This window comes from Podarcis melisellensis (genome assembly GCF_964234715.1).
Source record: "Podarcis melisellensis genome assembly, chromosome: 5".
NCBI lineage: Eukaryota > Metazoa > Chordata > Lepidosauria > Squamata > Lacertidae > Podarcis > Podarcis melisellensis.
The window spans coordinates 41998504-42013963 of NC_138537.1; the positions used below are offsets into that span (position 1 = coordinate 41998504).

Consider the following 15460-nt stretch of genomic DNA (forward strand, 5'->3'; position numbering starts at 1 on the left):
GAACTTTAGCTAACAAGGCAGCCTTGTTCTTTCTTTCTATAATCCTTTCTCCTCATTGTACCCGTGACAGAACCTGACCTTTTCCCTAAGGTTATTTCCAAGAGCAGCGACTGTGTTCGTTTGCCAAGGATGGTTTATTTCATACTAGAATTCAAATAAATCATCAGTGACATTTCAGCCCCCGATTCAAGCACCAGCAAGCTGTGACACGGCACTGAGGAGTCTGACCATGCTTTTTCCTGCTAAGATGGTTGAGGGGAAAGCAGAGGCTACACCACAACTCAATATTCAAAACCATCTGCAAGAGAATGTTGTTTTAACCTCCTTATTACCTGAAAGAAGCACCATAGTTCCCTACAGGTTCTCTACTTACACATAAAACCAACCAGCAAGCAGTACAGAGTGAAGGATCTGTCAATTTCATTCTCCCCGTTTCTCTTTTTTCCTATCTTATATTCAGTTCTTCGCATTGCAGCTATTTGCAATTTTTTAAAATCCTCATGAAAATTCATCAGCCTTTTAGCGCACACTTCTCTCAATAGACGTGTTGTTATATGCAATTTTGACTTATGTACACATTTTTGCAAGCAATTTCCCCTAACATAATTTTGTATGCTATTTTCACATATAACTTCATTTTTCACACACACAAATATGTGCATTTCTGTAAACATTGCTTGGCAGGAGAACTGCATCACAAAATTGGGCTAAGTGTGAATTTCAAAGGATCGCTGTCTTTCAGTTCATGAATTGTTTTGGAAAGTGTGGATTTGATACCATTTGGCTTCAGATATATATGGAACTGAACTCCTCTTCCGTCCCTAACAAGTGGGAAGAAAGTGAGCCAAGGCCCATCACTCACACGGAGGGTGAACATCTGATGTAGGGAGACCCCTGTACTTGCAGAGCCTCCCTGCACAATTTTAAAGCTATTTAAGCTACCAGCAGTCACATCTCTTAGTGATGAATTCCAGGAGCTGTATTCTATATCATGTGGAAAAGTACCTTTTGTTTGGCCTGAATCCATTTCCAGTCTGGTTTTGTATCTTGTATGTGTTCGTGCCCCCCACCCCCAATTAAAAATGCTTCACCCCAAAGAGCTGGAAAATGAGTCGCCATGCACTCCCAGTACACCTCCCCACTTACTGTGGTCCAGTCTGCAACATCAGTCCATCTTTACATATTGTACGAGAAATAGGCCAACATCCATGCTTCCTCTACAGTTCTCCATCCCACCTGCCTCAATAGACTATAGCCTCTATTTCTCAAAACACAGTGGTCTGCTCCAGTCTCCCTTCTTTTGCCCTGCTGCCCCCAGATGCCTCGTTTAATTTGCTCCATCTAGCACCCCGGATTTGATTATTTCACCTTGCAGATACACTCCTAAGGCTCCGCAGCAAGCTTTATGCATAACTAGGACCCCTGTTGCCCATTCCGCCTTCATCACATCAAAAGCCATTTCAGACACTAGGAGCACTGGCTCCACTTTAAAGGACGCTATTTATTGGTCATATATATATTAATATATATGCATGTGTGCGTGTGGGTAAGTCTGCTAGAGAGCAGCAAAAATAAGAACAACAAAAAACCTCTCCTCTCCTGTAGAAAAGATCCACATCACAAGGCAATTGCCTCAATCCTCCAGCTGAGCTTTGTGACGAACTCCCGTTGGCTGTAGCAGCTTCTGCTCCCTCCAACACAGCAAAGCGTCAAAGGGAAGGAGAATGCCAGGTCCAGGTTGGGCCAGACTGAAGAGCTTTGGCTAAAAGCTATCTAGAAAGAGCAAAGTCAATGGTGGGGAGGGAAGAGTTGCCGTCCATATCTGACACAGGGATAGGAAACAGGTCCAGCTGCATAACACAATCACACATCTGCCTTCTTTACACAGCAGAGCCAACTTACAGATGCCACCCAGAGGAAGACCCAGCTTCCCCTTCCAAACACGCAGCACCTCGCTCAGTAGTGAAACACAAGACACAGACAGTCCAGATACCATGAGCCACCTTGCGAGGTGGGGAAGGCCAGCTTCCTGCTAGGGAAAATGGGGGCAAAGGACTTTTTTGCTTCAAGGTCGAGGAAGGAGGGAGAGCCTACAGTAGTCTAGTGCACGAGTCTCCTACTATGCAGTTAATCATGAGTGCAGGACCTCTCGCCAGCTGCTCACAGAGGGAGGGGGCACACGTGGCGGCTGCACCAGCCCCTTTCCTATTAGATGTACGGGGAAGAGTGGAAGGAGTGCACGGTGCTGTTGCTTCGCTCCCCGCAAGTATCAGCAAATACGGGGTGAGACGCAGAGCAAATTCCGCAGAGGGCAGGGCTCCAGATCGGCTTCTCACTTGACGAGCGCTTGGTTGCACTGCCCGCAGACAAAGACGGTCTCCCGCTGGGCATCAGGGGCTGCGGTAGAAAGCATTGGTCAGAGACTTGGCCAAGGACTGTGCAGCTTTCCACCCACAGAACCCAACAAGCGTTTCATTAGCCCTCAGACACACACACACCCCCAAGAGAGAGAAAGCCTCTGTCCTCTGCTACCTCCCCACTGTAGCATTAATTAGAAACAGTGAGAATTACACCCAGCGATTCCCCCAGAAGGGAAACAGCAAGCGCACAAAGGAGGAGGAGTCGCCTCCCAAGCTGCCTGCCAGAAAGGCCATCTCTCGCTCTCCCACTCCTCACTCACCTGTAGCCCCCATGTAGCTCTTGGGAACTTTGAAGGAACAGCACCTGGAGCAGAAACTGTTCCCACAGTTGCTGCAGCTCCGCTGGAGGGAAGGAGAGACAAACACAGCTATAGGAACAAGGTCCCAGGAAGCCACTGCTTCAAATGCAAGGATTCAAGAAGGTCATTCACTGCTGACCAGAGGTCAGGCTTGAGATCCACAAGGTGGGGAGCAGGAAATGGGAAAGGAGTAGTTGGGGGCATGCTGGGCCAGAGACTCACCCTCTTCTTTAACACAGAGAAAGTGGCTGAACAGCTTGCACAGTTCCCTGCGGAAAATCAGAAAAGAAACATGTATCGGTCAAACCTGGTGCCTCTTCTTCCACCAAACGGCATAGAAATATTGCCCTGCCCCCAATGTCTGCCCACAGTCCTTTCCTACTAAAAGCCCCAACACAACCTACTGCCCCACTAGGCAGTCCAGGAGGCTCATCCAGGTGGGACCACGTGCTAAGAGGGCATCCCACTGAGGGCTGTCTTCAGGACCCTTGATCCGAGGAGATTTGAAATGGGTCTGCACACTGCACCTCCCAGGTGATGTCAATCCTCCACTCCACAAAGTTGTGCCAAGAGCAGAGATGGCCGTAACCCATATAAATGTGGAATTTAGCATCATCAGTATGAGATTCCAGTGTGGCATAAGTGATCAAGTGCTAGACTTGGAATAGGAACAAAGACTTGGGCCTGATACAAATAGCCACTCAGCTCCACTAAGCAGGCTTGCTCATACCTCTCTCAGGGCAGAATGACATGTTACACTGGCAAGTAGGAACTCACAAGCCCAGTTTCCGGAGGTAATAAAAAAAAGGGAGTTAAGGGGCTTTTTGTAAAAATGTTAGTACTTCACCCCACCCCACCCACACCTTGCCTGTAAAATGATTCATCTGCAACAATATTTCACCATCAGAAGCGACCTCAGCACACATATTTTTAAAGCACCAAGAACAATGGCATGTTTCTGGCATCTAACATCAGGCAGGCCTCCTCTGTGGCAGCAACTGGGTCAGTCTTCCCATTCTGCCAATCTTCTCCACCCCCCTTCCACAACCTGGTGCCCCCCACCCCGATGTTTTGGATTACAGCCCCATTAGCCCAAACCAACAAGACCATGCTGGTTGGAGCTGCAGGCTAAAGCATCTGAAGGGCACCAGGTTTCCTCACCAGGTTGAGGAAAGCTCATCTACACAGTTCCCGCTTCAGTCCCAACAAGACAACATGTCCCACGGCACCATCCACTCTTGCCACTTCCACACACCCTCCCAAATCCTGTACCGAGATTGTTGGTTGGGTAGCGCTTCCGCAGCCGCTCCGTCAGCCGTGACACCCTGCTGCGAATCACCTCGTTCTTGCTCATTATGAAGGGGTTGTCAGGAAGGCCCATGTCAAACTCCGCTGAGCAGTGGGAGACATCGTCATCCTCCTGGGCAGGTGGAGAGGGAAGCTTGTCAAGGAGCGGCTGGTTCACACAGTGCCTACTCTGGGGCAGGAGGACAAGGGCGTACTGGGGGGCACCGCCCACTGACAAAGCGCTGAAGACAAGGAAAGGCTGGGCTAACCATGGGCAACACACAAAATGCCAAGCTGGTGGAAGGGTTGCAGCCAGGTTTTCCAGCTTGGGAATTTGGGCACAATCAGGGCAAAGAACACAGCAAAGACATCAACTCTGAATGAGCAACAAAAGTGAGTTTTGGCTCAAAGGCAGGGTGGCCCAGCTCCCACACTCACCATTACTAGCAGCTGGGTCTCCTGCTCCCGCAGCAAAGAGAAAAGACAAGAGATGATGTCCAGAAGAGCCCAGCCCAAGCTAGCCGTCACCATTTATAGTGTACCCATTTCCAGAAAAGTGCACTGTCTCAAGTCCCCTATTTCTCCCTCTTCCCCATACCAACATGTTCACTGCATCACAGACATGGACTCTGATGGGCTGCCACTCATGGCCCTTAAGTGACAGGATGAAGGGTGTCTTCTTAAACTTGCTGGCCTAGCAACATCATCTGACTCCACCACAGCACAGATCAGTCCAAGCCCTAGGCGGCTCTCTCAGGGCACGTACCTCAATAGCATCCTTGAACTCATCATCAGGCTCTGCCTCCTCTGCTTCCTCCACACTGCCAGGGGTCAGATCCTATGGGGAAAGCAAACAACGTTACAACTGGAGGCAGCAATGCTTCTGAATGAAAGTTGCTGGAAACCACAGGAGGGGCAGGTGCTCTTCTGCTCAAATCCTGCTTGCTGGCTTCCCACAGTCATCTGGGTGGCCACTGTGAGAACAGGATGCCGGACTAGATGGGCCATTGGCTGTTCTGATGTTACAAGACTAAGGAAGCAAGGCCCACCAGTCCTTGTAACAGTGGTAAATGAATCCAAGAGGGGTGCTACACAGATGGCCCCATCCCATTCCAGCTACCCCAATGCAAGAGTAACATGGAAGCTACGAGGATGCATTTCCCCTCCTGCCTAGACACAGTTGTTTATTACTATGGTAGTTTGTAATACACAAGACCCCAAACAATGCTGGTATGCAGATCCTGAAATGCCTTAATGGGCATCACAAAGGGAAAACACAGGAACAAGCAGTGAAGACTGCCTGAAGAGCTGTGTGAAGGGAGAGAAGGGCATCGCCCTTTTAAATTTTCATGTAAACTTAGCTAAGTTGTTAAAAAAAGAGAGACAGGGACAAGCTGAAAACATTACTATACTTTTAAGCACCAACTGGAGAAAATTAAGCCAGGCACAATTTTTGAGGCTCCACATTTCAACAGTAGGTTCCAGGTGTACCTCCCCACAACCAGCTGCAACTAAAAAGTTTGGGAACTCTGAAAAGTAGCAAGAAGGGGACAGAACAAGGATGGCAGCTGCCCTAAAGAGACGTACCTGTGTAGGCAAAACTGAGGCCCTACTTCTCCAGGGCCAAGATTGGGAACAGGGTCTGGGAGGTTTTCATCCACGATGCATAGCTTTGCCCCTTTCAAAACTTTTCTGCCACTCCCATCGGGACTTTACTTTGCACACTATGGCTTGTGGTCCTCCAAGTGTTGTTGGACGGCATCACTGACCAGACCAGCTGGAGCTGGTGGGGATCAGAGTCCAACAACATATGGAGGGCCACAGTTTCCATCATTCCATATCCTATAGAAGATTGGGAAGGGTGGCGGAGAGATATATGGAACCACAACCAACAGAAGCAAGATGGAAGTTTGTCTTCTGTGCTCCGGCCTGGGACACATTTCCTAGGACTGTAGATCTGGAATCAACTACAAAGCCACCAGCTAATAAGACTGTTATGCAGGCCAGGATGATCTATGACCTCAGGTATTTCCAAAAGATAAAGCAACACTCTCTGGGCACATTGGATGAGCATATCAATTCTCATTCTACTTGGAAGTGGGCAACACAGACCCATCTATTCTTCTACCATGCCTTACCTCAGTACTAGTGGGTGTAGGTGTCCGGTCTGGCAGGGATCCAGACCCAACTTCTCCAGCATCCAGCTCCACTGGCTCTGGAGTCCTAGCAACGGGCTTGAGGCCCAAACGCTGCTCTACAGCAGACTTCAGCTCCAGCAAGACTAGGGAGGGAGAGGGAAAGGGTAATGGTTGCAGTAAACAGCACAGGCTTTCAGCACTGGAGGAACAGCATGGCATGGCATTCAAGCCTATCTCCAACCCAAACACCCAAGAAGTAGATACTGGCACACAAGCAACCAATGTCCAATGTAGCTAATGGTATTTAAAACACTAGTAGGCCTACCTGAATACCCCGCAGTTCTCTAGCACTAATCTCACTCCCAGACAGAACTGTCTATAACCCCATAGCTCCTCAGTAGACAGGGGGAAAGGCTATCTACCACTACAGTAAATATTCTCCACCACTTACGGTATTTGTGTTGTTTGGGGGTGGGTTGCAACCAGTTGCTGATATTCACAGCCCCTTGGCCACTGCTGCAGCATCCTCACAAAACCTATTCAAAGTGAGGCCAGGAAGCAGTGCCTTCACTCTGAGTGGGCACTGTGAAAAGAGCTGTGCTCTGAATAGGTTCATGCCTGTTTTCACTCTTCCCTGCCACCATCCCACACAAACAAAATTCCAGAATGAGATGCATTCAGAGGGCAAATGTTCACAACACACACCAAAACTGTCTTCCAGCAAAGGACTGTCTCCCTTGTGATAACCCCCCGTTTTCTGCAACAGGCAGTTTATCCTTAGCATCCCAAGATGTGCTTTCCCACTGGGACACCTCTAAATGGAAAAATCTTCCACTACTAAGCTGTGCCCAAGGAACAGAGTGACTACTCAGGTTTCTTGAATGCTAAAGAGCTTGTTTATGGGACTGGGGCAGCACAGAAGAGATGCATTTTTTCCTCTCTCATCAAAATTTGCTAGCAGCTTCACACTGTTGCCCTAATTTGGAATAAGATAGGGCTGCAGCAGGGGTGCACAGATCTACAGCAAAGAAAGCCTTGACCCTGGGCACCCTGTCTCCCGTCAGCTGCTGCAGCTTACTTCCCCAAGGTTCCCATGGAACAGAATAGTACAGGAGAGAAGAGCAATCTTTTACCTTGATAAAATGCCACGTTACCCAAGAAAAGGGCATTATTGAGCAGCACAAAGACCCAACATAAGGGCAGCAGGTAGAGAGCACAAACGGAAGCCATCAGCATCCCATAAAACCTGGGCAAAAAAAGGAGCAGAAGGGGCATGACACATCTGGGCATCAGGATGAAAGCCAGGTGCCTTGAGAGCACCTCAAGCCTGTCCAGCCTCCCATTATTCTTGGATATGGAACAGAGAGCATCTAGGGGGAGCCTGAGAGCCTTGTTCCTGCCTCTCTCCACCTGTCCTAGGGCGGCTCTAACAGGCTTCATAAGAACTGCTGCTGCTGCCCAGAAAGTACTGGGGTATTTTGGGGAAAGTTTTGTCGGGAGTTTTTACTGTTATTGATATGAATTTTTTGTATCTTTATTTTTACGTGGAAATTGTTCGGTTTGGTTATGTGGTTTTGTTTATTTTTATGACTCTTTGCTCTGTTTGTAATGTGTAAATCTTTTCATACTGTAAGCCGCCTTGAGCATTGTTTTAACTGTGGACAGACGGCTTACATATATGATGATGATGATGACATCACCTCCCTTTGCCTACCTTTCAAGCAAATAACCTCCCCTCAATCTGGACAAACCTGTTCAGCCAGATAGCTTCCCCATGAACACCAGCCACGATATATATGGGCATGGACACCTGCCCAATATGAGGGGGAAGGCAGGGACCCCATACCCCTATAAAGTGACCCAGTAAACAAGCCTGCAAACCCCCCAAAGCAGCAAGGCAGCAATGTCCCAGTGACAGGAGCGAGCTGGCAGTAAATAACACCTAACAAGTTGGAGTTAACTCCTTATTAGCAAAAGCAGGATCTGCCTAATGAGCAATGCAACTCATCTCCGGCAGGTCTTGACCCTATGAAGCACTTGCTAAGACTGAAGGTCCCCATCTGCTCACAGCTGCCTTAGTTCCCTCCTCTCCAGGGTTTTCCCCAAGCAATCTGAGACTGCACCAACCAGCACAAAACTAACTTCTCCTACACCTTTTCCCCACCTCTTTCTGGGAGACCTGGAGGGAGGGGAGTCTGTCGCAGCAGGAAGGGGAGACACCCTGCCACCTTCCCCAGCCAGACTCTCTCTGCCTCTTGGCTTCCCTCCTCTCCTGTTTCAGCTTCTGCCCCTGATTCTGGATGTCTGTCTGTCACTGACTCTCCCAGCTCACTAAGCCCTGTTACCTGTTCAGCTTCCGACACCTCCTCCTCCCTCCGACCACTCATCAACATCATCATCACACCACCAATCCCAGGGCTCTGAGCCTTCTTCCCTTGAGGGTTCCCCAGCTGGTTCTTCCCACTATTCCTCTACATCCAACCAGCCCATGACAGCTAGCTTCCACGAAGTAGTCCTAAGGCAACACTCACTGTGAAGAAAGAGAAGGGTTCTCCCAGTAGATAACGCGATAGACAGCCTCACATCTGCCACACAGCCGGCTCAATAGGGCCTCTAATTGGATTAAGCTGGAAAAGGAGATCACAGCAGATTTAAACATGTTCCTCAGGCCCCTTTGCACACACCCTCACAGCCGCTGCATCAACCTATGCCCAAGCTGCTTCACAAATGGAGAAAAGTGGTCCCCAGCCCCTCATTCAGTTCAAGACAAGGGTTGAAGTGCAAAAGAAGATTCCCTCATCCACACAGGGCATAGTTAGGATGAGCCCTGCATAGGATGAACCTCCTATGGCAGCTAACTCCAGGCAGGCAAGTTGGATACAGAAAGCAACTGTCTAAGTTTAACAAGAGGGATAAAAGCCAGCATGATTTGGAGTCCAGCACTCTTGTCTGTGGAATATAGGAGACCCTGGGTTCACATCCACTGCTGAGGCAATCTTGGGCATCTCTTTCCTATAGCTACAAATCTGAATAATGACAACTAACTTAAGAGTTGCCGCAAAACTAACAGTGCAATCCTAACCACGGCTTGCCTGGACCCTATATACTAAAGGGGCATGTAGTAACATGGCACCTCTGCTCTTAACTTTTAGATGAAAGAATGCAGACTCCCATAAAGAAAGAGATTTGAGTTCACTGGCTACAACTCAGCGAGTCATATGATGGATGGGTTGGCTATCAGGCTCCAATGCCTTGTGCAAAATGCTGACAAAGTGCCTACTGGCATGGTCAGCTTTGGGTAGGGAAGTAACGGGGGAAAGGAGAACTTGCCCTTGGATTCCAGCTACTTCTCCCTATCTAAGCTGCAGGTTTCAAAAACTGAGCTGCTTTCTGAATTCACAGCACTCTGATAAAGTGTTATGTCCTGATAAAACATCTATCAGAGCAGTTAACCGTCAGTCCTTGGCATAGGAAAATTCTGACGTCTTCTAAAATTTGACTTGCAAATCCTTGGCTGTACAGACATGCTGAAGTAATACAACATGTTAATAAAAAAACATATTTTTGAAGAATAATAATAATCAAAATCCATTATTTCTTAAACAAAAGGATGCACCAGTAGTGTGTCTTCCTCATAAGTAGGTAATAAATGTAGTAAATCTGAAGTAACGGTTACATTTAGCTGTAAATCAATATGTTTTAAAAGCTTTATCGAGCAGCAAAAACACCCATTTCTTGGGGAAAATAACTGTACAAATGGAAAAGTTGATTAAAATCAATGATTTAAAAATGAGGCTTCTTGCCTGGTGATTGAAATCGATCCTCTGTCCTGGAAGGAGGATGCATACTTTGCGGCCTGGGCAGGAGAGTCATGTAAATGCTTAGTAACTCTTCCTCCTAGAGCCACACTCCCAACTAGCAAGGGTGTGCAATGCCCCCAAAGGGTGAACGGCAGTAGTGCAGTAAAGCACCTTGGAAGGTAGCTAATCTAGAGGAGGAGTCAGCACTGCTCTCCCAGAGTTTCTTAAAAGTGGGGTCACCACCATCTTCCACACAAGCAACGTTACTGTGCAATTATATTCCCCCCAGTCATGACACAATTCTTGCCCCACAGCAATGATGAAATGGTTAGCACCTGCAATACAATATGGACTATCCTGAAATATAGTCCCAACCTTCCCCCTCAACCACTAAGATTTGACACAAATGCCTGTGTTGCTGGCCAACTGCGTAATGCATTTGTTAGAATGCTGTGGGCAGTATCCGTGATAGGGTCCATTTGGGAAGACACTGTCTGCCCACCCCCAAAAAAGCCTCCATGACACACACTGGCCTGTGCTAGTGCCTGTGCAGCTGTTTACTTAAACATTAAAATATCAACTCTGTGCAGTTGTGCACAGCTCTTCAAGTGCACAAGTGCATGGTTGAAGAAGAAGCAGAAGAAGAAATGGATTATTGTGCCCTACTGGGCACAGCTTCAGAGCTATGTAGTTGTGCACCTGAAATACCCTTGTGTTAAAAAACACACACAAATGATTGGGAGAAATAAAAACTCAAAAGGAAAAATCAGCTGGTCAAAAATAAATGAAAAAGACATTGTAAGTGAAGAGGCTGAAATCATAGAAGACAAAAGAAGGGGAATGGTGGAATACCACACAAATTGTGACACAGAAGGGTCACTAAATTAGTTCTGCCGGCTAAATTGCTCCCATTATTCAGGGTAACAATTGCACATTACTTATCTACAATGGAAATATCCACACAAAATACAGAAAAATGGTTACAAAAATCAAACAAGAGAAAAACACAATGACGAGATGGAAATCTCGATCTTGCAACGGGTTGACTATTAAGCCCAGTGGATTCAGAACGACTGCAATATTCACCATCAGGAAAAAAATGTGTAGTGTGAACAAGAAGCCCAAGAAGCATCCTTCCAATCACATACTTCAAAGGGACCCACCTAGGGGTCAATACATTTTCTCCATCCTTCCCTAAGAGCACTTACAAGCCCTTCACTTCAGCCACAGCCTCATGTCGCGCAAGCTGAACTTTCCTCACATCCTCACGCCGCACACTGTGGTACCTACGACGTGCCAGCTCTTCTTCACTCAGACGGATGCGGCATGTCTCCTGCAGGTAGCCCAGCAAGGCTGGCACCGAGACCAGCAGGACGCAAAGCCCATACCACGCAGCTGGAATGAAAGGTGGAATAGATGCAGAGATCATTTTACCACCCCACTGTTTGACCAGTCACAACACACCTGTACCACTATCACCTATAGCTCAGTGGTAGAGCGTTTGCTTTGAACAGAGAAGGTCCCAGTTTCAATCCCTGGTATCTCCAGGTAGGAGAGGGAATGTCTTCTTTCTCAACACCTGGAAAACTGCTGCCAGTCACTGTCAACAATAATGAGCATGGCATACCAATGGTCTGACTTGATATAAGGCAGCTTCCTATGTAAGGTAAAGGTAAAGGTACCCCTGCCCGTACGGGCCAGTCTTGACAGACTCTGGGGTTGTGCACCCATCTCACTTAAGAGGCCAGGGGCCAGCGCTGTCCGGAGACACTTCCGGGTCACGTGGCCAGTGTGACAAAGCTGCATCTGGTGAGCCAGCGCAGCACACGGAAACGCCGTTTACCTTCCCGCCAGTAAGCGGTCCCTATTTATCTACTTGCAGTGCTTTCGAACTGCTAGGTTGGCAGGCGCTGGGACCGAGCAACGGGAGCGCACCCCGCTGCGGGGATTCGAACCACCGACCTTTCGATCGGCAAGCCCTAGGCGCTGAGGCTTTAGCCCACAGCGCCACCCGCGTCCCCCAGCTTCCTATGTACTACCCCATAAACCCCCTGAAAGGAGGCCCATCTGCCTGCCAGTCACTCCATTTCCTTACTACCTCTCACAATTGGTTCTGCTAGCCCTCATAATCTGCCCCCAATAACATATTCTATTCCCCACAGGATCAGTCCCCCAAGGCTCACATCATACCTGAAAGGAGGCCTATTGGGTCCCCAGCACAAAGGTCCAACATTTCTCACCTTCACTAAGAGTCAGCAGCAGAAAGTTGAGGCCCAGGCAAGTAAGGAGGGAGCAGAGAGGCATCTGCCAGCTGTGAAACATACATGATCAAGCATTTATTGCCACGCCAAAAGGATATTTAGCTGTACAAATGAGGTATGAACATGAGAATGGTGGAGATGGAAAGGGCAAGCCTAAGTTTAAGTCTCGGGTCATGGAGTACATTAACTTGCCTTGAGCACAGAAAAACGGTATATAAATAAGAAATCAAATTAGATTGAATGAAGACAAAAGCATGGCAAGGGTAGGGCATTTTTTAAAATGGGGGAATGTTGTAATCAGCCACAGACACTAGCCAAGTCACAAATGCAGCCGCATATCTTGTTTAAGCCCAACTGCACAGAGCGTTTCCCATGCTGAATGCTTGGTGTCTCTTAGAACAAGTGGAATTAAGTATTTGGCCAGGACTCTTCGTCTTCTCTCTTTTTTCTCCCACTTGCAAAATGAGACTCCCAAAGAGCCTGTGCTTTTCTGCCCTCCAACATGGCAGGAGACAACAACAAAAATTTCTCTAGCTCCACCACAACCATCACCCACAAGGTGCAACTAAGTAGTTGGGCACCAACCTGAGGAGGAACCACACCCCTTCCGCAATATCCTGCAGTGGTTCCAAGTACAGCTCTAGTCGCTTGTAGGATACTACTAGATTGAAGAGATCCAAGGAAGGGGGCTTGGGTGGCAAAGGAGAAACTGGTTGGGAATCGGAAGCTGTGGGGCTGTCCAGTCCATTCCCTGTGGTCGCTCCACTCTCACGCTCTGGAACCTGCATACTGTAGATGTGAAGGTTGAGAGGAACACAAAAAAGAACAATAAAAATAATCAACTCTTCCCCACCCCTAGTGTGAAGGAAACAACAGAGATGATCTTTGGGAAGGGCAGTGCCCACATCCCCCCCATGCAAAGGAACTGCATTCACTATGACTGGGCAAGTCATGATAAACAGATACCTACAACAGGTGTCACTTTTGCCCCACTGAGGCCCCAGAACCTGCATGATAGGGAGAGCCAACACACAAATTGTCCCAAGAAATGCAGAGCCATGGGGAAGCTCCTCAAAAGCATCTCCTCCTTTTGCAAACAACAACAACAACTGCAGCCACCTGGGAGTCAGGGTGGGGAAACATCCCCTGTAACCCTATGCCATATATACCAAAAGGCATGCAGACAGTCTGTGCTAATTAATCTGGCCTAATAATTTATTTTATACACCCACAATTGCAAGCACATATTAAAATATATATCCATAAACATGCATCAAAGGCACAGAGAGACTCCATTCTTGTAATCCTCTTTAGCTAATCTAGCAGGATAGGTCCAGGGTGACAAGGGACAAGCAGCCCACATTAAGTGATACTCAAAATACAGAATCCAAGAATGTGGGGTGCATCTGCGACACGAGAGGAACACGTTTAGGTGGAGAGAGGAATGACCAGATCATATTCTGCAACTTATTTGATACTGGCAATGTCACTACCTGGGTCTCTCCGGGTGAATCAAAAGGGGCAAAACAGGACAGCATGGGATACTCCGGCCTGCTAGCTCAGTACTTGGGAGGCAGGCAAAATGTCTTCCTCCAGACAAGGAGGTTAAAATGACCAGCCTCTTCTCTCTTCCCCCGAGGGGCTGCTGCGCCATGGCAGGCAGAAATCCAGCAGGTGAAGCGCTCTCTATCAGATCCTCCCAGCGCCGGGTAAGCTTCATCTGCTGCACTTCCGCACATCGCGGCACAGCAGCCCCTTCCCGGAAAAGAAAAGAAAAACGGGAATTCAGCCCTTGACGAGCTAAACCCAGGAGGCTCCGGCGGAACAAGCGCTCCGCTTGCGGGGCAGCCACAGAGCTCCGCCGGAGGAGGAGGAGGAGGCGCCGCCGGCTCGTCCCACCTACCTCTACACAAGCGGCCCACAAGCCCTACGGCCCCAAATAGGGCGAAAGGGCGGAGCCTCCCCTTCCACGTCCAACCTCGACCTCACCCGTCTCGCCAACACCGCCGCGGCCGCCGACACTTCCTGGGCAGAAGGACCCGGCTGTGCCTCAGCTCCGCTGCGCAGCGCACGTTTCGGGGAAGCGGCGACCTGACCCGCCCACCTGAGGCAGCCGGCCAATCAGAAGCGCGGGAAGCGGCCGCCGCCGCGCGCGTCCTCTGCTGGAAAAGCTGCAGCTCCTATTGGGCAAGAGCCTCCCACCGCCAGCCTATGGGAGCCTTCGTACTTCTTATTCGTCGCGGGCCGCTTTTTATAAGCTCAGTGATTCGTCCCTTCCCCGTCTCTGAACCGCTTTTTCCGCCAGTCGTTCTGCCCACACTGATTGGCACTGACTTTCTAGGATTTGAGGCAGGGAGCTTTGCCCAGCCCTACCTTGAGATGCCAGGGACTGAACCTGTCTTTCTGCATGCATCCACTGAGCTACGGCCCTTCTGTAATTTGACCCGCCTTGGATGCTATGCACTTTGACCTGGGTGTGCGGGTCAATTGCTGTTCCACCTCAGACAGCAAAATGTCTTGGGCTGACCTGAATCTTCCCAGAGGAACTCGCTGAAGTCCAGAAACTAGCACTAACCAGCCCTGAAGTCTCAAAAGAGCTTCAGTAGCTCATAATATTCACTGAAGGTTATGGTATCCCAGGGAGCCTATGGCATGGCTTTGTACATGCTCCTGGGAGATGGTGACAGGGTGTGATTTTTGTGGTCATACTTGTGGGGCACAAAGCAGGCTTCAGTGGTCCAAGACATGGCCGTAGACAGGATTATGAAGCTAAAAGCAAAGATCTGCACCAGCAAAAGAATGGAAATGGATTAAACACTTGTAAAATTGGGTAGCCTCAAGCCAGCTATTAAGGACCTGCAGGAGCAGTACCATACACCAAAAAGAAACCTGATTAATTCTGTGCATAAAGCTGCTGCTAAAATACTTTGACAATACATCCCATCCATTCTTTTTTATCAAGTGAAATAAGTGGCTACCTTGAATAAAAACTAATGCAACATATGTATGGAGTCCTATGAAATTTCATTCAGGCAAATTCTTCAGGCTGGTTATTACTCTTTATCTTCTAATTTTATATGTACACAAATTCTATAAAGTTGCATATAATGGTCCCATTCATATATTATGCTTTAGGTGCAAAACGGGGACAAAAGGAACTCAAATTAATGCTCATTCTCAACTGCAATTTCACTCAAAACCCACAAGGTGGCTGTCCAGATCCGATAACTGATCTCTGCTAAGATGACAACAACA

The 15460-nt window shown here is 48.4% G+C and overlaps 1 protein-coding gene across 5 annotated transcripts; it reads right to left on the minus strand.

The window, feature by feature from the left end:
- Positions 1 to 1490: 1490 nt before the first annotated feature.
- ZFYVE27 (zinc finger FYVE-type containing 27) lies at positions 1491 to 14306 on the minus strand. Of its 5 annotated transcripts, none has more exons than XM_081912516.1 (13): positions 14109 to 14306; positions 12791 to 12994; positions 12185 to 12255; positions 11153 to 11339; positions 8676 to 8771; positions 7278 to 7390; positions 6145 to 6287; positions 4773 to 4844; positions 4445 to 4465; positions 3992 to 4139; positions 2942 to 2988; positions 2681 to 2762; positions 1491 to 2397 (listed from the first exon to the last, which is right to left on the minus strand). In XM_081912516.1, the coding sequence occupies exons 2-13, from the start codon at positions 12991 to 12993 to the stop codon at positions 2333 to 2335; spliced, it is 1248 nt and encodes a 415-aa protein (XP_081768642.1). In that variant the 5' UTR covers position 12994; positions 14109 to 14306; the 3' UTR covers positions 1491 to 2332. The 5 variants fall into 5 exon arrangements, with proteins under 5 accessions (XP_081768642.1, XP_081768643.1, XP_081768640.1 ...); XM_081912517.1 differs by having other exon boundaries at positions 14195 to 14297; XM_081912514.1 differs by lacking the exon at positions 14109 to 14306 and adding an exon at positions 13699 to 14073.
- Positions 14307 to 15460: the final 1154 nt, after the last annotated feature.

Excerpts from the sequence above, each read along its gene's own strand:
- ZFYVE27 (XM_081912514.1), bottom strand. The coding sequence starts at position 13,925 with ATGAAGCTTACCCGGCGCTGGGAGGATCTGATAGAGAGCGCTTCACCT. Across the intron at positions 12,995-13,698 it reads ATTCACCCGGAGAGACCCAG|TATGCAGGTTCCAGAGCGTG; the intron begins GTAGTGACATTG and ends TCACATCTACAG. Across the intron at positions 4,466-4,772 it reads AGTTCAAGGATGCTATTGAG|GAGACCCAGCTGCTAGTAAT; the intron begins GTACGTGCCCTG and ends CTGCGGGAGCAG.